Source organism: Oncorhynchus mykiss, chromosome 31, assembly GCF_013265735.2.
Source record: "Oncorhynchus mykiss isolate Arlee chromosome 31, USDA_OmykA_1.1, whole genome shotgun sequence".
NCBI classification, from domain to species: Eukaryota; Metazoa; Chordata; class Actinopteri; order Salmoniformes; family Salmonidae; genus Oncorhynchus; species Oncorhynchus mykiss.
The window spans coordinates 39486115-39512645 of record NC_050571.1 but is presented as its reverse complement, the minus strand read 5'-3'; the positions used below and the strand labels follow the sequence as shown (position 1 = coordinate 39512645).

The 26531-nt window shown below is 42.0% G+C and overlaps 1 protein-coding gene across 4 annotated transcripts; it reads right to left on the bottom strand.

The window, feature by feature from the left end:
• Nucleotides 1–3619: 3619 nt before the first annotated feature.
• On the bottom strand, nt 3620–25577 carry LOC110505140 (dihydropteridine reductase). 4 transcript variants are annotated; one of them, XM_021584137.2, is made up of 7 exons: nt 18913–19109; nt 18530–18622; nt 18040–18136; nt 17687–17827; nt 14003–14111; nt 13035–13118; nt 3620–4101 (listed from the first exon to the last, which is right to left on the bottom strand). In XM_021584137.2, the coding sequence occupies exons 1-7, from the start codon at nt 18994–18996 to the stop codon at nt 3999–4001; spliced, it is 711 nt and encodes a 236-aa protein (XP_021439812.1). In that variant the 5' UTR covers nt 18997–19109; the 3' UTR covers nt 3620–3998. The 4 variants fall into 4 exon arrangements, with proteins under 4 accessions (XP_021439812.1, XP_021439813.1, XP_036826072.1 ...); XM_021584138.2 differs by lacking the exons at nt 18530–18622; nt 18913–19109 and adding an exon at nt 25434–25577; XM_036970177.1 differs by lacking the exon at nt 18530–18622 and having other exon boundaries at nt 18913–19116.
• Between the last annotated feature and the right edge of the window lie 954 nt (nt 25578–26531).

Here is a 26531-nt window from a genome sequence, read left to right as displayed (position 1 = left end):
GTGATGGACATATGTTCATAGTTTCCTGATGAACTGTGCACAGTCTTAACTGTCCAGCTTGCTAATAATCAATCACTAGAGAGTCAGGGAGCGTAATTTATTTATTTTTAAATCCAAAAACGATGCTAATAATCAATCCCTAGAGAGTCAGGGAGCGTAATTATTATTATTTTTTAAATCCCAAAACGATGGATAGGACTATTTTTAGGCTAATTTTGACAGTAAGGGATATATAACACATTTTCAGTGCAGCCCTCCGGACCTCGTTGAAGACCGAATGGGGCCCCTGGAGCCAAATGAGTTTGACACCCCTGCTGTTAAACATTAGACTACTGGGGTAATCTGATTTCAAAGTGAGTGACCGTTCATAATTGCTTTTGCAAGAGTAAGGATATAGTAATACTCTATGTTACAGCTTCAGCTATTATTTGATCATATTATCAATATTACAAATATTCCTGTACAAGGATAATTGCTATGAGTAATTTCAGGTTAAACAGGTTAAACATACTGTATATAGTCTTCATTTTGTCTATTTTACCCAAGATCTTGTTTTCGTAGTACTCTGTAGAAAAAAAGAACACTCCCTCTAAGAAGTGCCTGGGAGTAGGCAGATGTGAACATCAGAGGCATCAGCCACCCCCCCCCCCCCCCCCTCTCTCACGTAACACGTGTGCGCTTAGGTTTTTAGGTTCTCAGAGGTAGTGGAGGGGTCTAGTCCCATGCAGGTCATATAACTGTGTAGCAGGCTAACCACTACCATCTGTCCTCACATTACACACATGCACACCCCACCGCACTCTCTCGGGGCTCAATGGCTTCCACGGCGCCCTACCATTTGAGACATGCCCTCCCCTCTCTAACCCTGTCGCCACCCCCCAATAACAGCAACATTTAGAAGGGGATGGGAAAATGGGGCTGGAAGGTGGAAAGGGGGTCAGTTTAATCCAGACATTTATTTCCAGGGGTTTGTTTCAGGCCTTTGGTGGTGGAAGAGGCTCAGATGAGACCCTAGTGAAACCCCCACCGCGAATGTTCAAATTCTGTTCTATGACTGGTGTCGCTAACAGGGCTCTCCAACCCTGCTCCTGGAGAGCTACCATCCTGTAGTTTATCATTTCAACCCTAATCTAGCGCACCTAATTCTAATAATTAGCTGGTTTATAAACTGAATCTGGTTAGTTACAATGGGGGTTGAAGTGAAAACCAACAGAAGGGTAGCTCTCCAGGACATGGTTGGAGAGCCCTGCTAAACGGTGTATCTTCATATCCTCCATGTCCATCTTGTGGAGAGGCCATAAAACAGCAAGGTGGTCAAAACTGCAATAATGTGTAGCATATGATATCAGCTAAAATGGCCATAGAAATGTATTCACAATGCCAAGTTTTAAAACTGAGTGGTCACACAACTGTAAGTCCACTTTAGTCTTGCGAGCTAGACACCTTAACCTCGATCTCCATCTTCCTATCTTCCTCATCGAAAACAAAACTATGATCTCACAAAAGTAAGGAAGAAAACACCCAGGAGTTTCATCTCGGCAAATGCAAATTTCCCGTTCCCTCAACGAAAAATGGGAAACCATCCATTTCAACCATTCTATTATGATAGATGGACTTTTCTAGTCCTTCCACTCTAAATAAATAAACCAAACAATAACCCATTTATATATATATATTACTCTCGTTCCGTCAACCTATAAATCGTCCTATCGGTTTAGCGGATATGTGCGAATTCAAATTTACCCTAGGACATTTATTAGGCCTTAGGCTAAAACGCTGCTGTTTCTCATAGTGAGCTGCAGGAGCTACAGTTATAAGGCCTGGGCCCTGGTGATGACACACACCATAATAAATCACAACGCTGAAGAGAACAAGGAGGTGGTGTTCAGTCCCTCTGATACGTACTTATGCAGGGTGGCGGGGCAATTCATCTAGGCGTATTGTGTGAGGGCCCCCAGGCACATTCAACACGTCCCGGCAGCATACATTAGTTCCCATGATGTTGTAGTGCTATAGAGTGATTGCCCATGGGAATACATGGAGCCATTGTTTATCACAGAAAGCGCTTCAGCTGATCGAAGATACCTGCCGGTGATAGCTCCTTGAACATGAGAGCGACACGGACTATCTTCTCATAATGCTACCGATGCTATTGCTCTGTGTAATGTGTGGTAGGCCTATGGGGGCCAGCCGTTGTGTTCTGTCATACAGTGTACAAAACATTAGAAACACCTGATCTTTTCATAGACTGACCAGGTGAATCCAGGTGAAAGATAAGATCCATTATTGATGTCTCTTGTTAAGTCCACTTCGGTGTAGATGAAGCGGAGGAGACAGGTTTAAGAAGGATTTTAAAGCCTTGAGACATGGAATGTGTATGTGGGCCATTCAGAGGGTGAATGGGCAAGACAAAAGTCATTTGAACGGGGTGTGGTAGTAGGTGCAAGGCGCAACGGTTTGAGTGTGTCAAGAACTGCAACGCTGCTGGGGTTTTCACGCTCAACAGGTTCCTGTGTGTATCAATAATGGTTCACCACCCAAAGGACATCCAGCCAACTTGACACAACTGTGGGAAGCACTGGAGTCAACATTGGCTAGCATGCCTGTGGAACGCTTTCGACACCTTGTAGAATTCATGCCCTCACAAATTGAGGCTGTTCTGGGGGCAAAAGGGGGTTGCAAGTCAATATTGGGGAGGTGTTCCTAATGTTTTGTGCACTCAGTTGTTCTTAGTAAGGATATTCACTGATCAGTCGTTTTATCAGCAGCCTGGGGTTATAATATGAAATGAAACCAAGAAACTTGAATCTATAATGAACTTTTTTTTTTTTAAGGAACCGTAATGGAAATCAGTCTCTGATTTTGTGATATTCCAGTCACATTTTTATACTGTGTATGTATTTCTTTCAACTGGCATATAAAATCAATCAATAAATCTCAGACTTTCAGTGGAGCCCATTTATTGTATGTTGCCTTTTCTTCATTGACTTCTGTTTTCGGCCAAATCCACTCATATGTTGTATGTGTTAACATTACTTTATAGTTACTTTTGTGACCAACACATTTACACAGGCAGCCCACTTCTGATCTTTTTCTATTACTTGGTATTTTGACCAATCAGATCAGCTCTTTTGCCCATAATTGGGCAAAAGATCAGAATTGGGCTGCCTGTCTAAACGCACTCATATTCCCTTAGGCACACAACGGCTAATTTGACTGGTGAAGTGAGTTGTTATCCAGGGGCACCACCTGGTGGTGAAGGCTATAGCATGTCACTGGAAATGACCATGCACTAGAACAAGTCAAACAAGGCAGGTGAAGAATTTACTGTAACTGGTCTCCAACCCCATTCAAAATGGTATGTATTTAATGGAAGGCAAATAAGTCTAATTATAACCAGTTAAATTCAATGAAATATATTATTTGGGGGTAGGGGTGGGCAGGCATTAAATCAGGATTTCGACAGTGGTGAAACTGCTACAAATCCATAATCCCCAAAATGTGTTGCTTTTCTATGATTGTTTTCAGCAGATGTGCATTAGATTTCCACTGTTTAAAGTACCAAGGTTACGGTGATGTTGTAGTATCTTGATTGTGTCTCACATATAATTAAATCAGATTATGATTCATATGGAGTTTTATTCAAATTGAGACCGAGGAATAAAACCACATCAAAAGACACAAAAATACAAACAATTTGTTATGAGATACTGATAATAGTTCTTAGAGGGAACATCTTCAACCAAGCATTCATTCCCTCTTTCTCCCTGTGACTCATTTTAACCCCCCCGACCTGCCCTATCACCATCTCTCCCAACCATCCCGCTCAACTAGCCCTCCCTCCCTCTTTCTCCCTGTGACTCATTTTAACCCCCCCATCCTGCCCTATCACCATCTCTCCCAACCATCCCACTCAACTAGCCCTCCCTCCCGCTCTCCCTGACTCATTTTAACCCTCCCTCCCGCTCTCTCATTGTCTATCTCTCCCTCCCTCTCCTCTATTGCGTGGGTAGTGTCTGTGTCTTGCCTCCCACAGTAGTGAGCTGCATCAGACTGCCCGATGCTGGACGATCTGCACCAGTGGCCCAATTGAAGAACGTTCTGGAAGACAGAAAAATAAGACTGAGAAAATAAGAAAATTAAGAGGATGAGACTATGGAGATAGTGTTGGCTAATGTTTAACTATATAAAAGAAAAAGTGTTAAACAAAACAATATGTATTTTATACTTGAGATTCCTCAAAGTAGCCACCCTTCGCCTTGATGACAGCTTTGCACACTCTTGGCATTCTATTAACCAGCATCATGAGGTAGTCGCCTGGAATGCATTTCAATTAACAGGTGTGCCTTGTTAAAAAGTTAATTTGCCGAATTTCTATCCTTCTTAATGCGTTTGAGCCAATTAGTTGTGTTGTGATAAGGTAGGGTTGGTATACAGAAGATTTGGTAAAAGACCAAGTCCATATTATGGAAAGAATAGCTCAAACAAGCAAAGAGAAACGGCAGTCCATCATTACTTTTAAGACATGAAGGTCAGTCAATGTGGAACATTTCATGAACTTTAAAAGTTTCTTCAAGTGCAGTCGAAAAAAACATTAATGTGCTTTGATGAAACTGGCTCTCATGGGGACTCCACAGGAAAGGAAGACCCAGAGTTACCTCTGCTGCAGAGGATAAGTTCATTCGAGTTACCAGCCTCAGAAATTGCTGCTCAAACAAATGCTTTACCGAGTTTAAGTAACAGACACATCTCACCATCAACTGTTGAGAGGAGACTGCGTGAATCAGGCCTTTGTGGTAATTTGCTGCAAAGAAAACACTACTAAAGGACACCAATAATAAAGAAGAGACTTGCTTGGGCCAAGAAACACAAGCAATGGACATTAGACTTGTGGAAATCTGTAATTTGGTCTGATGAGTCCACATTTGAGATTTTTCACTCCAACCGCCGTGTCTTTGTGAGACGTAGAGTAGGTGAATGGATGATCTCCGCATGTGTGATTCCCACCGTAAAGCATGGAGGAGGTGGTGTGATGGTGCTTTGCTGGTGATTTATTTAAAATTCAAAGCACACTCCACACCACCTCCTCCATGCTTCACGGTGGGAATCACACATGCGGAGATCATCCATTCACCTACTCTACGTCTCACAAAGACACGGCGGTTGGCTATCACAGCATTCTGAGGCAATACACCATTCCATCTGGTTTGCGGTTAGTGGGACTATCATTTGTTTTTCAACAGGACAATGACCCAACACACCTACAGGCTGTGTAAGGGCTATTTGACCAAGAAGGAGAGTAATGGAGTGCTGCATCAGATGAGCTGGCCTCCACAATCACCCAACCTTAACCCGGTTGAGATGGTTTGGGATGAGTTTGACCGCAGAGTGATGGAAAAGCAGCCGACAAGTGCTCAGCATATGTGGGAACTCCTTCAAGACTGTTGGAAAAGCATTCCAGGTGAAGCTGGTTGAGAGAATGCCAAGAGTGTGCAAAGCTGTCATGAAGGCAAAGGGTGGCTAATTTGAAGAATTGATTTGTTTAACACTTTTTTGGTTCCTACAGGATTCCATGTGTCATTTCATAGTTTTGATGTCTTCAATATTATTCCACAATGTAGAAAATATAACAATGAAGAAAAACCCTTGAATGAGTAGGTGTGTCCAAACTTTTGACTGGAACTGTAGATACAGTATCTCTCTGTGCCTCTTAGTGTGTTTTGAGTTATCCTGTTAGCCAATTACCTATTTCAACAACAAATGTTCATGAGCTAGCCTATTCCAGTGATGTAGTCAAGTCACTAAACCTCGAGTCCGAGTTGAGTCCTAAGTCCCTTATGTTCGAGGAAGAGTCCTAGTCAGAGTCTTTATACTCGAGTCACGAGTTCCTTGTTAGTGCTAAAAGTGAGACCTACTGTATTGAACATTGGTAAGGCTAGGAGCTACAGTAGCTATTCAACATGTGCCGTTGTAGCTAGCATGTTGAATTATGCAATGGAGAGAGACTTAAGAAAATTACATTTTATTTGTCACATGCCGTGAATACAACAGGTGAAATGCTTACTTACAAGCTCTTTAATTAAAAAAAAAAAAAATACAGTGCCTTGCGAAAGTATTCGGCCCCCTTGAACTTTGCGACCTTTTGCCACATTTCAGGCTTCAAACATAAAGATATAAAACTGTATTTTTTTGTGAAGAATCAACAACAAGTGGGACACAATCATGAAGTGGAACGACATTTATTGGATATTCCAAACTTTTTTAACAAATCAAAAACTGAAAAATTGGGCTTGCAAAATTATTCAGCCCCCTTAAGTTAATACTTTGTAGTAAATATTTTTGTATCCAAATCCGGCTTTAAACTTCTTCACAACAGTATCTCGGACCTGCCTGGTGTGTTCCTTGTTCTTCATGATGCTCTCTGCGCTTTTAACGGACCTCTGAGACTATCACAGTGCAGGTGCATTTATACGGAGACTTGATTACACACAGGTATTTATCATCATTAGTCATTTAGGTCAACATTGGATCATTCAGAGATCCTCACTGAACTTCTGGAGAGAGTTTGCTGCACTGAAAGTAAAGGGGCTGAATAATTTTGCACGCCCAATTTTTCAGTTTTTGATTTGTTAAAAAAGTTTGAAATATCCAATAAATGTCGTTCCACTTCATGATTGTGTCCCACGTGTTGTTGATTCTTCACAAAAAAAATACAGTTTTATATCTTTATGTTTGAAGCCTGAAATGTAGCAAAAGGTCGCAAAGTTCAAGGGGGCCGAATACTTTCGCAAGGCACTGTATATATATATATATATATATATATATATTTTTTTTTTAATTAAAACTTATAAATTAAAGTATGAATTTTTTAAAATAAAATAACAATAACAAGGCTATACAGTGCATTCGGAAAGTATTCAGACCCCTTGACTTTTTCCACATTTTGTTAGGTTACAGCCTTATTCGAAAATGTTTTAAATAGTTTTTTCTACCTCAATCAACACACAATACCCCATAATGACAAACCAAAAACAGATTTTTAGAAAATGTTGCTAATTTATTAAAAATAAAAACCTGACATTTACATAAGTATTCAGACCCTTTACTCAGTACTTTGTTGAAGCACCTTTGGCTGCGATTACAGCCTTGAGTCTTCCTGGGTATGACGCTACAAGCTTGGAACACCTGTATTTGGGGAGTGGCTCTCATTCTGCTCTGCAAATCTCCTGATGCTCTGCCAGGTTGGATGGGGAGAGTTGCTGCACAGCTATTTTCAGGTCTCTCCAGAGATATCTGGGCTCTGGCTGGGCCACTGAAGGACATTCAGAGACTTGTCCCCAAGCCACTCCTGCATCGCCTTGTCTGTGTGCTTAGTGTCATTGTCCTGTTGGAAGGTGAACCTTTGTCCCAGTCTGAGGTCCTGAGTGCTCTGGAGCAGGTTTCCATCAAGGATCTTTCTGTACTTTGCTCCGTTCATCTTTGCCTTGATACTGACTAGTCTCCAAGTCCCTGCCGCTGAACAACATCCCCACAGCATGATGGTGCCACCACCATGCTTCACCGTAGGGATGGTGCCAGGCTTCCACCAGATGTGACGCTTGGCATTCAAGCCAAAGAGTTCAATCTTGATTTCATCAGACCAGAGGATTTTGTTTATCATGGTCTGAGAGTCTTTAGGTGTCTTTTGGCAAACTCCAAGTGGGCCGTCATGTGTCTTTTACTGAGGAGTGGCTTCCGTCTTGCCACTCTACCATTAAGGCCTGATTGGTGGAGTGCTGCAGAGATGGTTGTCCTTCTGGAAGGTTCTCCCATCTCCACAGAGGAACTCTAAAGTTCTGTCAGAGTGAACATCAGGTTCTTAATCACCTCCCTGACAAAGGCCCTTCTCCACCGATTGCTCAGTTTTGCCGGGCGGCCAGCTCTAGTAAGAGTCTTGGTGGTTCTAAACTTTTTCCATTTAAGAATGGAGGCCACTGTGTGCTTGGGGACCTTCAATGCTGCAGACATTTTTTGCTACCCTTCCCAGATCTGTGCCTCGACACAATCCTATCTCAGAGCTCTACGGACAATTCCTAAGACCTCATGGCTTGGTTTTTGCTCTGACATGCCTTGTCAACTGTGGGACATCATATAGGACAGGTGGGTGCCTTTCAAATCATGTCCAATCAATTGAATTGACCACAGCTGGACTCCAAGTTGTCGAAACATCTCAAGGATGATCAATGGAAACAGGATGCACCTGAGCTCAATTTCGAGTGTCATAGCAAAGGGTATGAATACTTATGTAAATAAGGTGTTTTTTTTAATATATTTTTTTATACATTTGCAAACATAAAAAAAAAAACGTTTTCACTTTTTTGTTATCAAATCAAAGTTTATTTGTCACGTGCACCGAATACAACAGGTGTAGGTAGACCTTACAGTGAACTCTTACTTACAGGCTCTAATCAATAGTGTGAAAAAAAGGTATTCGTGTGTGTGTGTAGGTAAGTAAAGGAAGAAAACAATAAAAATACATTTGAAAACAGTAGCAAGGCTATATACATATACAGACGGTTAGTCAGGCTTATTGAGGTAGTATGTACATGTAGGTATGGTTAAAGTGACTATGCATATATGATGAACAGAGAATAGCAGTAGCTTAAAAAGAGGGGTTGGCGGGTGGTGGGACACAATGCAGATCGCCCCGGTTAACCAATGTGCGGGGGCACTGGTTGGTCGGGCCAATTGAGGTAGTATGTACATTAATGTATAGTTTAAGTGACTATACATAAATGATAAACAGAGATTAGCGGCAGCGTAAAAGAGGCGTTGGGGGAAGGCACACAATGCAAATAGTCCGGGTAACCATTTGGTTACCTGTTCAGGAGTCTTATGGCTTGGGGGTAAAAACTGTTGAGAAACCTTTTTGTCCTAGACTTGGCACTCCGGTACTGCTTGCCATTCAGTAGTAGAGAGAACAGTCTGACTGGGGTGGCCGGGGTCTTTGACAATTTTTAGGCCCTTCCTCTGACACCGCCTGGTGTAGAGGTCCTGGATGGCAGGAAGCTTTACCCCAGTGATGTACTGAGCCGTACGCACTACCCTCAAGTGCCTTGCGGTCGGAGGCCGAGCAATTGCCGTACCTGGCAGTGATGCAACCGGTCAGGATGTTCTCGATGTTGCAGCTGTAGAGCCTTTTGAGGATCTCAAGACCCATGCCAAATCTTTTTAGTTTCCTGAGGTGGAATAGGCTTTGCTGTGCCCTCTTCACGACTGTCTCGGTGTGTTTAGACCATTCTAGTTGGTTGTTTATGTGGACACCAAGGAACTTGAAGCTCTCAACCTGCTCCACTACAGCCCGTTGATGAGAATGGGGGCATGCTTGGTGCTCCTTTTCCTGTAGTCCACAATCATCTCCTTAGTCTTGGTTACGTTGAGGGATAGGTTGTTATTCTGGCACCACCCGGCCAGGTCTCTGACCTCCTCCCTATAGGCTGTCTCGTCGTTGTCGGTGATCAGGCCTACCACTGTTGTGTCGTCTGCAAACATAATGGTGGTGTTGGAGTCGTGCCAGGCCATGCAGTCGTGGGTGAACAGGGAGTACAGGAGGGGAGTGAGCACGCATCCCTGGGGAGCTCCAGTGTTGCGGATCAGCGTGGCAGATGTGTTGCTACCTACCCTCACCACCTGGGGGTGGCCCGTCAGGAAGTCCAGGATCCAGTTGTAGAGGGAGGTGTTTAGTCCCAGGTTCCTTAGCTTAGTGATGAGCTTTGAGGGTACTATGGTGTTGAATGCTGAGCTGTAGTCAATGAATAGCATTCTCACATGGGTGTTCCTTTTGTCCAAGTAGGAAAGGGCAGTGTAGAGTGCAATTGAGATTGCATCATCTGTGGATCTGTTTGGGCGGTATGCAAATTGGAGTGGGTCTAGGGTTTCTGGGATAATGGTGTTTATGTGAGCCATTACCAACCTTTCAAAGCACTTCATGGCTAGACGTGAGTGCTACGGGTCTGTAGTCATTTAGGCAGGTTGCCTTTGTGTTCTTGGGCACAGGGACTATGGTGGTCTGCTTGAAACATGTTGGTATTACAGACTCAATCAGGGACATGTTGAAAATGTCAGTGAAGACACCTGCCCGGAGCACATGTCTTGGTAATCCGTCTGGCCCCGCAGGCTTGGGGATGTTGACCTGTTTGAAGGTCTTACTCAAGGCTACGGAGAGCGTGATCACACAGTCGTCCGGAACAGCTGGTGCTCTCATGCATGCTTCAGTGTTGTTTGCCTCGAAGCAAGCATAGAAGTTATTTAGCTCGTCTGGTAGGCTCGTGTCACTGGGCAGCTCGCGGCTGTGCTTCACTTTGTAGTCTGTAATAGTTTGCAAGCCCTGACACAGACGAGCGTCAGAGCTGGTGTAGTATGATTCAATCTTTGGCCTGTAATGACGCTTTTCCTGTTTGATTGTTCTTCGCAGGGCATAGTGGGATTTCTTGTATGCTTCCGGATTAGAGTCCTGCACCTTGAAAGCGGCAGCTCTGCCCTTTAGCTCAGTGCGCATGTTGGCTGTAAACCATGGCTTCTGGTTGGGGTATGTACACACAGTCACTGTGGGGACAACATCTTCGATTCACTTATTGATAAAGCCAGTGACTGATGTGGTGTATTCCTCAATGTCATCAGAAGAATCCCGGAACATGTTCCAGTTTGTGATAGCAAAACAGTCCTGTAGTTTATTCATCTGCTTCATCTGACCACTTTTTTATAGACCGAGTCACTGGTGCATCCTGCTTTAATTTTTGCTTGTAAGCAGGAATCAGGAGGATAGAGTTGTGGTTGGATTTACGAAATGGAGGGCGAGGGAGAGCTTTGTACGCGTCTCTGTGTGTGGAGTACAGGTGATCTAGAATTTTTTCCCTCTAGTTGCACATTTAACATGTTGATAGAGATTTGGTAGAACTGATTTAAGTTTCCCTGCATTAAAGTCTCTAGCCACTAGGAGCGCTGCCTCTGGGTGAGTGGTTTCCTGTTTGCTTATTTCCTTATACAGCTGACTGAGTGCGGTCTTAGTGCCAGCATCTGTTTGTGGTGGTAAATAAACAGCCACGAAAAGTATAGCTGAGAACTCTTTAGGCAAGTAGTGTGGCCTGCAATTTATCACAATATACTTCAGGCGAGCAAAATCTAGAGACTTCCTTAGATTTCGTGCACCAGCTGTTGTTTACAAATATGCACAGACCGCCCCCCCCTTGTCTTACCGGAGTGTGCTGTTCTATCTTGCCGGTGCAGCGTATATCCCGCTAGCTGAATATCCATGTCGTCATTCAGCCACGATTCCGTGAAACATAGGATATTACAGTTTTTGATGTCCCGTTGGTAGGATATTTGTCGTCGTACCTCGTCTAATTTATTGTCCAATGATTGCACGTTGGTGAGTAATATTGACATAACGGCAGCTTTCCTACTCGCTTTCTGCGGGTCCTGACGAGGCATCCGGCTCTTTGACCTCTGTACCTGCGTCGCTTCCTCTTGCGAATAACTGGGAAGTTGGCCCTGCCGGGTGTTTGGAGAATATCATGCGAATCTTGCTTGTTGTTGAAAAAACTCTTTGTCTAATCCGAGGTGAGTGATCACTGTCCTGATTTCCAGAAGCTCTTTTCTGACGTAAAATACGGTTGCAGAAACCTTATGTACAAAATAAGTTACAAATAAAGTGAAAACCCCCCACATAATAGCACAATTGGTTGGGCGTCCGTAAAACTGCTGCCATTTCTTCCGATGCCTATCTGGAGAGCTATGGGCTATTGTGTGCAGATTACTGAGAATATATATTTTTGAATCCATTTCGAATAAGGCTGTAATGTAACAAAATGTGGAAAAAGTCAAGGGGTCTGAATACTTTCCGAAGGTACTGTATACAGGGGGTACCGGTACCGAGTCAATGTGCAGGGATACAGGTTAGTCGAGGTAATTGAGGTAATATGCCCATGTCGGTAAGGGTAAAGTGACTATGCGTAGATAATAATCAGTGAGCACCAGCTGTTTCTGACAACAATGTCACCAATAGTCAAGTCTGAGTCCAAGTCGTGCCTGGCCATGCAGTCATGAGAGAACAGGGAGTACAGTCCGAGTCATCACTGGTTGAGTCAGAAAAAAAAATTGTAACTTGAGTCCGAGTCAAGCCTGAGTCCTGGACTCGAGTACTACAACACTGGCCTATTCACACGTCAGTCAACATTCATACTCCAGTCCATCAAGCGGACATTTGAGAAGCAGCAGAGACTGTATCAAAGGGTTAATTGAATTGCCCTCTCCCATTGCTTCTATTTATACTTCCTGACCCTCATCTGTTTCTACTGTTAATCTGCAGGGTTAATGACATCCAACTATTCTGGGATTATAAAAAATCCCATCTAATCTCTACCATGATACAGAGGAGAGACTGGAGACTCAGCGGTCTGTGTCTAAGGTTACATGAATAGAGGGACACAAACTTTAGAGGCTCCATACGCTAGCTTAGAATAGACCCACAAAAAAAAGTATAGCTCATTGATGTTGGTGTATGTTAATTACAGTATATCGTTAACATTGCATATACAACACATTTGGGCAAATCCTGAAAAGAGGATATGTAAGTAGTCGAAGCCAAAAGTATCCAAGTAATTTAAGATTGGAGATAATTAGTTAATTGATATGTCCATCAAATTCATATTATTTTTTTTATCACATAACAGTATTATTCAAACCAGACATTTGGCTCTACATATCTTTTGGCAAGGTGTTGATTTTAACAATATAATTGAGTAGGCTATTTTCCAGCATTGCCATCTTCTGGCGAAATATTGGTATACACCAATTCCCTTAAAAATAAAAAGATTGTCTAGAATTATAGTCATATACTGATCAAGAGATGCATGTTCTTAACCCTGGAATACATCGAATGATGGCCTTAAAGCATAAATATACTGTACATTTCAATTCTAAGTTTGAGATCAACTAAATTTCAGATAAAACAAACAGTAACGTAAACAACCCATCATCCGCCACATCACACTCACTCTGAAATGTACTCCAGCGGTGTCCAGGAACCAAAGTCTGCATCAGGCATGAACTTCCTGTTCATCGGCGTATCCAAGGTTACCCTGTGTAATTAAGTCACATGACAGTGATCTGGCAGTGGTGGGAACTGACCCGAGGCCTGAGGATCTGGCCCTGGACTGAATGTAACAGCCCCATGTAAGCCCCTTGTCTACATATTAAAACGCATTAGCAGAGCTAAAGCGTAGAGATGATATCTCTGTTGATTTATTTACTGCCAGCAAGCATCCAACAACCTCTGATTTCACTGTTATATTTTGAGATGAGCAAGAGAATTGCTACATAAACATTTACACACGTTGAAATATGATTTTAGATATCTATTGTATTAGTTGCATGTTTGAATGTGCACAGTTGCAGTCTACAGTCTTTCTTGTGTGTGTGCACAGTTGCAGTCTACGGTCTATTCAATCTGCACAGTTGCAGTGAGCAAAGCAACCCTCATCCTATACGTATTGGTAGTGCAGAAGAACTGCAAGTCATGGGGGTAATGCTAACCATATGTGACAGCTATTAGTAGCCTGGCAGGTGGCCTCAGCCCAACCTCATGTAATTGGAATGTACCATAACAGAGCCCTGAGAATATTGACAATAAAACTCAGATACAGGCTTCTCATCGTGACATTGCAAAAAAAGTGCTTTACATGCATCAGTTAATCAATGAAACTGTGTAAACAGATGAGGTGAATACAAGAGCGACTGAGCGAGTCTTCTTCCTTTAGGACAGGCAACCCTTTTCGATCCTCCCAGACATTGAGGCCAACTACACCTACAACTGTGATGAAATAAACAATTTCCTTATTTTCATTATTTACCCTTTGACCTCTGTTTCTGCAAATAAATTAAACTCCCAACGACCTTCTAATGAGGGCAGGGTTTTCCTATTCCTAATTAGTAAATAAACTTGGCAGGCGATCAGATGACTCACGGTAGTATGGCTACAGCCACACCTCCAGGGGGCATCCCACTGTCTTCTCCGGCTAGACTCTGACAGAGCTGGTGGACTGCTGCCTTGGCCATGCCATAGCCCACCATGCCTGAGGAGAGAGAGAGAGAGAGGGATGAAGAGAGGGAGGGTGATATAGGAGAGATGGTTGGATAGGTGAGTTGTCATTTATACAAACAGCCAAATCAGATAAGCAGAAAAAAAAACACCAATAAATCTCACCATTATAACAAGGGACATGAAATATACACAATAAGTGTTACAAAGTAATACACAGTACCAGTCAAACGTTTGGACAAACCTACTCATCACAGGGTTTTTCTTTATTTGTACTATTTTCTACATTGTAGAATAGGGAAGACATCAGAACTATGAAATAACACATATGGAATCATGTAGCAACCAAAAAAGGTTTAAACAAATCAAAATAATTTTGTATTTGAGATTCTTCAAAGTGCCACCCTTTGCTTTCTTGACAGCTTTGCACACTCTTGGTATTCTCTCAACTAGCTTCATGAGGTAGTCACCTGGAATGCATTTCAATTAACAGGTGTGCCTTGTTAAAAGTTCATTTGTGGAATTTCTTTCCTTCTTAATGCGTTTGAGCCAATCAGTTGTGTTGTGACAAGGTAGGGGTTGTATACAGAAGATAGCCCTATTTGGTAAAAGACCAAGTCCATATTATGACAAGAACAGCTCAAATAAGCAAAGAGAAATGACAGAGTATCATTACTTTAAGACATGAATGTAAGTCAATCCCACCACAGGAAAGAAAACCCCAGAGTTACCTCTGCTGCAGAGGATAAGTTCATTAGAGTTATCAGCCTCATAATTTGCAGCCCAAATAAATGCTTCACAGAGTTCAAGTAACAGACACATCGCAACATCAACTGTTCAGAGGAGACTGCGTGAATCAGGCCTTCGTGGTCAAATGCAAAGAAACCACTCCGAAAGGACACAAAAAAAGAAGAAGAGACTTACTTGGACCAAGAAACACGAGCAATGGACATTAGACCGGTGGAAATCTGTCCTTTTTGGTTCTAACCGCAGAGTCTTTGTGAGGTTCAGTATAAGTGAACGGATGATCTCTGCATGTGTGGTTCCCACCGTGAAGCATGGAGGAGGAAGTGTGATGGTGTGGGGGTGCTTTGCTGGTGACACGGCCAGTGATTTATTTAAAATTCAAGGCACACTTAACCAGCATGTCTACCACAGCATTCTGCAGTGATACGCCAGCACATCTGGTTTGCGCTTCATGGAACTATCATTTGTTTTTCAACAGGACAATGACCCAACACCCCTCCAGGCCGTGTAAGGGCTATTTGACCAAGAAGGAGAGTGATGGAATGCTGCATTAGATGACCTGGCCTCCACAACCACCCGACCTCAACCCAATTGAGATGGTTTGGGATGAATTAGCCCGCAGAGTGAAGGAAAAGCAGCCAACAAGTGCTCAGGATGTGGGAACTCCTTCAAGACTGTTGGAAAAACATTCCTGGTGAAGCTGGTTGAGAGAATACCAAGTGTGCAAAGCTGTCATGAAGGCGGCTAACTTGAAAAATCTCAAATATATATATATATATATATATACACTTTTTAGGTTAGTACATGATTCCATGTGTGTTATTTCATAGTTGATGTCTTCACTATTATTCTACAACGTAAAAACAAATGTCAAAACAAAGAAAAACCATGGAATGAGTAGATGTGTCCAAACGTTTGGTACTATATGTGATATTACAAACATAGTATATTTTGAGCTCACCAGCTGAGGAAACTATGATGTAACATACATTCACAACACATTTCCTGTTCATATACTATGGACAAATATTCCAGGTGCTTTTGGATCCCAGACTTTGCCCATTACAGTTGTATTGAGAGATGACTGCTTGTTCCACAAGCATGCTTTTGACTTCCCTTCAATGTTTGTAGCATCTGGAAACAATACGCAGCATTTTCCACTTAGAAACACTTCTTTGAAGAATGTAATATGCTCTCCCCACCCTCATATAAAACAGTGGAGGCATGCCACAGCTACATTTGAAGAATGGACCAATGGGAGAAAGGGGTGGAGAGTTAGCTCTTCCTTAAAATGGTTGTTCTGTACTACTAAAATGAACTGGAACATATTTGAAATGAAATGGAACACATAGTCTTTCGTTGGGGGAGACTGTCGTATTTGATTGCATAGATGTGCTCCAAATTGCGTTAGGATGGTTCATAGGAAGTGTGCTTAGAATCTATTACCCCAAAGAGGATTAACAGACTTGTGTGCTGAATCACCCAAAGTTAAATCAATGTTATTTGACAGTTCAACCTCTCTTTTAAATCTAGGGTGAAGGATAAGGGTCATAGGGTGCTCACATGGTTAACTAACCTCAGTCTTTAACCCCAAATCAACCCATAATCTTTTAGTCCACAATGGAATGTTTACAATGTAGCTTACTTTTCGTCTGCCTTTGTAAGACTAAGACACCACTGGAACCCAAACTGCCCAAAGGCAGTATATCAACATTGAGAACACAGTAAATCAGACTCATAAGTAGCTGGTAAAGTATTAAAGCTAAAATAAAAGTTTAAATATAAGCACAGATAACCCCTAAACACATGCAATCTTTAAGCACTACTTCTGTCTTCCACTGTCTTGTTTTTTTTTGTCAATAGTACAGAGCATTTGTATTTTGAATAGGCCTAAGGCAATCAATGTTTGATAAGGCACGGGGGAAATGCTTTACCTACATTATAAAATGAAAAGTAGTTTTAAAAGACGTATTTCTAAAACTCACACACTTCACCTAAAGGCAGCTCTGAGCATTACCTGAGGGGAAATACTGTAGAACCTTTTTTAATACAAATAAATACTGGCATACAGATGAGTTAAACGATAGGAACATCCCCAAATAATATTAGACATACCACTGTCAAAATAAACCATCCCCCCTCAGGGAAAACTCTGCAATTTCCTGGCCTTTGTCTAGATTAGCACTAGATGCTACATTGCAATAAGAGAACAGCACAGCACACTCTAACCATGTCCACATGTGAAGAGGCCCAAATTCTGCTGACTCATTCTCCTCCCCAATCTGACAGCCAATGAGAGCGGGAGCTCGGTAGCGACTGCCAATCAGGGATTTTAGGTGCCCTAATGTCATGAGTTGTATTGTTGTCAGGGTCATCATATGGGTAACACACCACACAGGGAATGGCATGGGTGCTTGGTCCTATAGGTACCTTCACATGCACACAGGGTCTAAAATATCAGACAGCATTGTGTGAAAAAACATAGTAGGAAGAATCTCTCTCCTCATAATTGTTCGACGTCGTGAAATATCACTATGTAGATCATATTAAACATGCTACTAATATTTTAGTTCCTACGTCATAGGCTTATTTGTACCCACGGGTTACAGGTTTCACAAAGTGCTTGATGACACAAGCTGCTATTTGTTTTGGCTGCTTAAATCGTGACGACAGTAGATGTATGCCAAAGTCCCTCGGACATCAAAGTCTGAATGAAACGGTGGTCAGAACAGAGGCACAATCTAACAGGCCCAGCATGACAACATTACAAGAGAAAATATAATGCATTTAAATTACAATGCCAGTAGAATATTTTAGAACACCAGAAGAATAGAATACCAGTAGAGGTATGTGGCATCTTACCACTAGTGCCACTCAGTGATGCTTTAGCCCCAGCCAGAGTCAGCAGCCCCCCTTGTTTCAGGTGAACAGCAGCCAGGTGGCTAGAGATGGTAGAGGTCCACACACTCTGCTTCCACATCATGTCTGTGTTTTTGTACAAGTCTAAAACATACATACACAAGAGAACATTTTGTTTGAGGAGCAACATGGTAATAATGAAGGACCATGTGACTAAATAGAACACTATACAATGGCACGAACAAACATCCCCGTTGAGAATTCAGCCTAAGGGGAAATTGGTTTTAAACTATTCATATCAGTGTGTGTTCAAAATTAACTGATGATATCTCAGGGAAATGCTGTTGAACTCTGACCTTTTGAGCTGCAATTTCCTCCTGCCCATCCACCTGCCACACACAAGATGGCATCTACTTTCTGGTCCCCTAGCAACTGTGCCACATCTGCTGTCACCTGCAGCAAAGAAGAAAACCGTCTTATTTGAAAGGGCAAGACTCTGTTTTGCTAATATAACATTTGATTTGAATATATATTTTATCATTTGGAATGTCACCACTTCCCGTGTTTACAATTCGTTGACATCCAGCTGCCACAACGAAGAAATCAATTTAACCTAGCATTTTAAAAATACACATTCAATACGGCAATGAATATAATAGACCCCTATAGACCTATGCAATAGCATAACCATGGAGTACAGTTTCCGATCGTGGCATAGAAATTACGGTATGTATCCAGCGTTTGGCAAATGGAAAGTCAATGATCGTTTCCCTTGATACCGGATCATTCACTAAGCCAAAACTGTCAACATCACAGAGGGAGCAGGTGAAAGCGCGTTCCTCCTACCTGCCCCGCTTGCTCGGTAAATGACTCGGATAACTTCACCAGCACGTTCGCGTTTGCCTCCTCATTGGCAACGATATCGATGCTGGCTACCCACTATTGTTGGAAAAGAAAGAAGCAATTGAAAATAGGATGATGGCATCGAACTATCCTGCAAAGTAGGCTATTTATTCAAAATGCAAGTGATGATATGTTTTCTGAAAGTTCTGGGCTGGCATCGTTCAACGTTAAATGATGACACTTTCATATGGATGAATAGAGACAATACTTACCATAGCATCTACTTAACATGTGGTTATTGCAAATAGACACTGTGGCAAGCAACAGCGCACACTATTTAGTATTTGTATTCTTTATAAAAAAAACAACTATAGTACGCTACTCACCCATCCTTTAGATTTGAAGTGCTGAACAATTTTGCTACCTAGTGCGCCTCTTCCTCCGTAAACGAGTACCCGATTGGCAGCCATGCGTTCTTTACTATAAGCTTTAGCAATGATGATTATTTCACAAAACGCAACAGCTACCACAGACAGAAATATATATATATATATAGGGAGAGAGAACGGGCGAGACAGAAGGAAAAAAAGAAAGAGTTACACCCACCCACAAGATTTAAAGAGACACACTCAGCACATCAAGAGGCGGATCCTCTAGTTCACATATGTCAGAGTCAAGGCCCGCGGGCCACATCCGGCCCGCAAGAAGGTTTTTTACGGCCCCTGGGATGATCTTGATTTATTATTAGAACCGGCCCGCAGCAAGCCGGCAGCCCGCAGATCTTTTACACGCACCAATACTACATTTCCCACAATGCAAAGGTGACGCACCGAGCAGTAGGCTGCTTCATTTCAATATTTATTGGCACAGCAGTCGTCAGCATCACAGTAAAATTAACTTTCAGATACCCATCAAAAATGGCAAAACGGAAGGTGGATACTGAGAACCGGGGGTTTCAAACAAGGTGGGAGTCGGAGTATATGTTCACGAAGGTAGCTGGAAAACCTGTGTGTCTTCTGTGTGGAGAAAGTGTGGCGGTACTGAAAGAGTATAATCTGAGACGACATTATGAAACGAAACACGCGGACAAAAACAAGAATATGGACATGGAACAAAGGCTACAAAAGGCAGAGGAATTAAAACGAGGCCTCAAATCTCGACAGGCTCTGTTCAAAAAAGCCAAATCACAAGGCCAGGCTGCTGTCAAGGCCAGTTTTATTTTGGCAGAAGAGATCGCTAAATCAGCCCGGCCATTTACGGAGGGGGATTTCATCAAAAACTGCATGATTAAAGTTTGTGACGAAGTTTGCCCAGAAAAAAGGCAACTCTTTTTAAATGTGAGTCTGAGCAGAAACACCATTGCCGAGAGAGTAGACCAGTTGTCCATCAATCTAAAAGAGCAGCTTGTGAAAAAGGGAAAAGATTTTATTGCATATTCCTTGGCTGTGGATGAGAGCACCGACATTTCTGACATTGCCCAGTTGTCAATTTTCATCCGCGGAGTGGACTCCAACCTAAGCGTGACAGAGGAGTTTTTGGCTTTACGTCCTATGCATGGCACAACTACGGGGCATGATTTGTATGAAGAGGTGTCAAGATGTGTAAATGAGATGGAGCTGCCTTGGGAAAAACTCGTGGGTTTGACAACCGACGGAGCACCTGCGATGTGTGGACACAGGAGCGGACTGGTGGCGAAGATACGGGAAAAGATGCAAGAGGAAAACGCGACAGGTGAGCTGACAGCTTATCATTGTATCATACACCAGGAAGCGTTGTGCGGTAAAGCCTTGAAAATGGAGCATGTAATGAGCATCATCACGCGCACAGTTAACTTTATCAGAGCCAAAGGTTTGAATCACCGCCAGTTCAAGGCATTTCTGACGGAGTTAGAAACGGAGCATGGTGATTTGCCTTATCACACAGAGGTGCGATGGCTAAGCCAGGGAAAGGTGCTTCAAAGATGTTTCGAGCTTCGTGAGGAGATTTGTCTGTTCTTGGACAGCAAAGGGAAAGACACAACACAACTCCGAGACGAAATGTTTCTGTGTGAAATGGCTTTTCTGTGTGACATTACGAGTCATCTGAATGCAATAAACTTGCAGCTGCAGGGTCGGGATCGTGTCATCTCTGATATGTACAGTACAGTGAAGGCATTTAAAACCAAACTGACTCTGTGGGAGACGCAGATGCGGAAAGAAAATTTGAGCCACTTTCCCAGCTGCCAGACCATGAAAGAGAAGCTCTCTACCAGTGCGTTCCCGAGCACACAGTTGGCTGATAAAATAGGTATGCTTGCCGCTGACTTTCGACGCCGATTTGCTGACTTTGAAGCACAAAAAAGCAGGTTGGAACTGCTCGGTAACCCATTTGCTGTTGACGTGGAAAGCTCACCACCAAACCTCCAAATGGAGTTGATTGACCTCCAATGCAATGATGCACTGAGGGCAAAATATGCGGCAGTGGGTGCTGCGGAGTTCGCCCGTTTCCTCCCCGGCACAATGCCCCAGCTGCGCATCCAGGCTGCTCAAACGTTGTCTATGTTTGGCAGCACATACCTGTGTGAACAACTGTTTTCTTTGATGAACCTGAACAAAACATCACACAGAAGTCGACTTACTGCTGAACACCTCCACTCAATTCTGAGGATTTCTTCAGCTCAGAGCCTTACCCCGAACATTGATGAACTTGTGGAAAAGATGGGACACCACCAAGTATCACCCTCAAACTCAAACAAGTGAACATTACTGTGCAATCACATATTTAGAGTTTTTACTCAGTTCAAGTTTAAAAGTTAAAATTTAATATTTGTTTTCACTGCATGTTACTTCTCCTTAAACAAAGTGTTGTTTTTGATTAATAGATTTTTGCACTTTATTTTTTTGTATTTCAATCCAATTATATTTTAAAAATATTTCAGTTGAGTGGATGATAGAAAATTGCTATTATTGTTTTTTCTTTGAAGTAAATTTAGCCCACTTTTGCTAAAATAGAAAATATAGTCTACTGATGGTGCCTTGAATACCGGTTTCTTTCATTTAATGTTCATGTTATGGGGATATTTATATAAAGGAAATTTGTCTTTTGTGTCTGTTGAAAATTAAAGATTACTGACAGAGCCATAAGAAAATATTGCTTTATTTATCTGATCATATTGTAATATATTTGTTAGGTTTTCAGTAGGTTCAATTAGGTTCACTAGACTATATGCGTCATTTAAAAATTTTTCAATGAACATTCGAACAGTCCGGCCCTCGTCTTGTAGCTGATTTTTTTATTTGGCCCTCCGTCCATTTGACTTTGACACCCCTGCTCTAGTTCAATAGTGTTCTAAATTAGTTAAAGACTGTTCGAAAATTCTGAGTGCATAGGTTACACCATAATGAAAGTCAGTGGAGGGGTTGACACTAATAAGTGCCTTTAAAATGACACATGATTAACATGATTTAATGTAATCAATACTAATCATGAGTATGGGTTAATTGATACCAGGCTCCATCCAACATGCACAAAGAAAGCCACTGCACCGTGACAAACTGTGAAATTGATCATGCGTTTAATCCAGTGGTAAACACACACGATTATGTGTGAACTTATGTATTCAGATAAAAATCAACATACAGTATTTGGATACAGTAGCAGTGAGACAGCAACATCTTATGACACCGGCTTGGCCTGTGTGGGAACACGTCCTAGTCATCCTGAGTACAGCGTGTCGGAATCTGTCACAGCAACACAGCTCATCGTAATGTCATCAAAGGATTTTCATGCTCTGGGATATCCCTCACAGTCAAACATACTAGATGTATCATTGCACGCTGATGGCGTATGGCCTAGCTTCTGCAGTAAATTGCACATCCAAGGAATACACATTTGAATCAACACCAGAAAATGAGGCCGCAAAATTCCAAATGTTTATTCGCATAGACTAGTACTTGATCTCACGTCGCTTTGACCAGGTAATGTCTGTTACGACACATCCAATGATGGTATGAAAGCATTTCCCCATGCATTTTTCTATGATTTGTGCCGTTATTAAATAGCATGTGGTTTTTGTAGGATGCACTATTACGCAAAGTGATGATTATGATGTTGAACACACTGCTCAAAGGGAGTTGATCATTGTAGTTGCACTTCTTGACTTCAGCTATTGTTAGGAGCAGTGGCAGAACTAGAGTTTTATACATGGGGTGGCCCGGGGGTGGCCAAGGCTACTACATAGACCATGACAGAAAATGAGTGTGTAACCCTAACCTGGCATCTAAGGAGCATGAGTGAATACTATGATTGCTGATTAGAGGGAGAAGTGATAACTCACTGAACCCGGAGTTCTTCAATGTGGCAAAAGGGTTACTTCACTAGAATTCTTTAACATACTATGAATAGTCAGTGTCTCTACCTCGGAACTGCAGCTAAATTTCTTTGTCTCTCTCTCTCTCTCTCTCTCTCACACACACGCACACACACACACACACAGTACTCACATACTGGAGAGACTTGGGTCCCTCTGTTTTCATGAATATATAATCTGGGTCTATAAGTGTTGAACATCTAAAATATTTTCAGAAAATTAAGCTCAAGCACCAAGGAGATAAGATAGCATTTGTGTGTTACATAAATTGCACAGTTTATTTACAAAAAGTACATTTACAAAAAAAACACACTGCAATTTGACATACCAGGTATCAAGTAGAAATGGACTTGAAAAATAAAAATAATTTTGGTGTCCATCAATATTACAAACTTACAGTATCATATTTATTCTAATATATATTATGTTAACTAATAGCAAAGATTTTTGGGGGGAATTGGCCAAGACCAAATTAAATCTGTGTGAGATGATACCCTTTGGATTTATCATTTTAGAATGTCAGTGTACTAGCTAGTACACAGTGCAGATTTTAATCATGACCAGAGGGACTGCCAAAGTGTCAAATTATCCTAGGTAGATTTAAAACAGCATAATTCTGCGGTTCTGGTGAGAACTGGCAAAATGTTTCACAAACTCATCCATGTTGAGGGTGTGTGCCCTCCTTGACTCAACACTGAGAATTCTGAGGTGACTTAACCTGTCATCAACCATTGTTGTCCTAACCTGGGTTTTAAATCAGTTTTATAGCTGAAGCACTGCTCTGAAGCACTGCAACACTCTCGCAAGAAGCACTGGTGTAACAACAGAAATCTTACAAAGTGGAAATAGCACATGGAAGACCTCTTTCTAAGGTTCTAGAAACACAACCAAGTCAAGGAGAGTAGACGGTCTGTCCCTTCCACTTGTCTCTCTCCTATCAAGAAGCCGCTTGGTTTGATGAACCTCGTGTTTGAGGTCCTCTAAATGTGACTCAAAGGTCTGAGCAAAGGCAAACAGAGGCTCCTCATTCAAGAATGTTGTACTCTTTGGGGTGAGAGACTGGACCCTTTGCATTATCTTCCAATTCTTCTATGAAAAAACCGCCTCTGCAGCTCAGCTGTGAGACTGTCGAGCAGCTGATAAAAGAGAGCTCTTTGGAAGCTCTCACCATCACGTTGGTCACTATTTTCATGTCCTACAGGGCTCATCATCAATGAGTCGTGAAATCTTAAGCTTGTTTTGGGCTGTCTTTCACACACTGTTCGTACACTTATTTTGCAGTGCTCTGCAATCTCTTCAACCTCTTTCCATAGTTCTCCATAGTAACCCTCACTTCTGTAGTCCTGTAATGTGTCTGTAAGGGCACCTACTAGATCTACAGCCCTTCCGGGTTGGCATCACCAGGCACTTTACAAAAGGTAACCAAGAGCCCTATGAAATGTAAATCTATCTGAGAAAGAAGGCCCCTTGCCTACACTGATGTATCACCCCTATTTTTCAAGTGTGATATCCTGTAGCACTCTCGGAACTGCTGGAAGCCTGTCCCTCAGATTATGGCATGCCATGTATCTACATGCCCACCTTACATCCGTAAGTCTCTGTAGTTCCCTGGGCTGCTGCTGTGGATACAGCTCTTTCTGAACTGCAAGCCACTTGAGATGAACGTACGAGCCAGATACAAAGTTCTAAAGCTTCTGCAGGAGAGCAAAAAAGGCACTGATTTTACAGCATCGACAAGAACCAAATTCAAACAATGATCATTGCAGTGCACATGAAATGCATATGTTGCACTGTTTTTAATCCGTGCAGACGCACCAGAATGCTTTCCGCTCATGACGGCTGCACCGTCATAGCCTTGCACCACATTAATATTTCTGTCGTCCAGACCATGTTTTTCAAGGCTAACATGTTTTTCAAGGCTGATATCTCTCCCTTTCTTTTCATGTTTAATTGACCCTATGCAAAAATAAGACCGTCTGTGGTTACATCTAAACATCCAATTGCCCACATTTTAGTCCAATCTCAATCTTAATTACAAATCCTCATTATCATAACTGTTCCTTAAAAACAACTACCAGCCTAAATTACTAGTTAGATCATGGCTAGCCCTACTCTGCAGTAAGTAACTTAGCTAGCTACACTTTCTTACACCTTTACGATAGCAAACAGGCTATCTGAAAATTGTGGTAATCTTTTGAGTAACGTCAACAGATTGATAGTAACAATTGTTCGTTTTGAGTTCAAGTACGAAAATCTAACTGAGTAAATGGATTTCCAATTGCTGAAGGTTAACTTTCTGAACAGTGACAGCGGTAGCCTACTAGTTACCCCACATTAGCTAAACATTCGTATACTGTAACTTATGACACTGCACTGTATATGCGTGTATTACTAGCACAGGTGTAAACGTAATGTTAGGCTAAATTGGGAACTGTTCTCTCTTATGTGATTAACTGTCTGTTAATGGAGCCAAAGGTCTAACATGAACTTACACAGCGACTCAACTTTCGTAAAAGTTGTTCAGGAAACCTAAACCCGATGCTTAACCTTAAAACTTACTTCAAATATGATGCTTTCGCCAATCGTGAAAAGAGCTCGTGGAGCTGTGGAAATATTCTCTCTTCTTATTCTTATTCTTCTGTATCTCGCAACCAACATTAATACTCTCTCTTCCTCGTCCTCGATTTGAAAAGGTCCAAATAAATGCTTCTTTCAACAAGAGGTGAAATGAGAAGTCATTCAGCGAATTACATTTTGGGGTGGCACCCCGGACACCCCTCTGGCTCCGCCCCTGGTTTGGAGGCCGGCTTAGCTGGTTTCCCTTCGACCAGACATAATTTATCAAGGTGTCGAATTCACCATTACTATCAATGCTGCTTCCCCGACAGTTATATACCCCAGAATCCACATCTGCTTTGGTTCCTATTATCATGCTCAACGTGCCTCCATCCTTCCTCTCCATCTTATCAAAAGCGCGGGTAACAGTCTATTTCTGCTTTAGCCAAGCCCTGCGTCATCACAACAACTAAAGCACAAACAGACTTCCACCCAGGCTATCATTCATCCAAGTTAAATAGCCTTATGTGGTTGTCAGTAGGCTTAAGTCTGGACACACCGTTAAAGGGTCAATTAAATGGACAATCATTTGATATGACACCACTTCTTCAGTTTGACCACTAGATGTCATCAAAAGACATTGATACAATTATTCCGAATGTAAGCACAATATGGATTTCAGGATCAACAAAGGCAAACAAAAAGTGTTAACTCTCAAGTTAAGAAGATATAAAAATGGCCTCAGGGATCTAATGACTTAATTTAAAAAGAAAAGTGTATAACCTTTTCCAGTTTGATAGCTTTTGTCTTATGCTGACATACTATACATTTACCAAGCATTAGGCCCTACCAGTTTTATAGATTTTATACATTTACTAATAGATAGAAATCTGTCAAGCTAGTTAGGCCTACAGCCCAATGGCCCACGGGTGAATTGACCTCTCATATTGTGAGGTAGGCTGTCGCAGAAAGGAGGCAGACAAGGGAAGCCGGTGCAAATCCCCACAATGAATATCTCAAAACATATTAACAGCCAAGGAGGGGAATGAGCTGAGGAGACAGTGGCGACAGTGCAAGATATATACAACAAAGATAACAAAC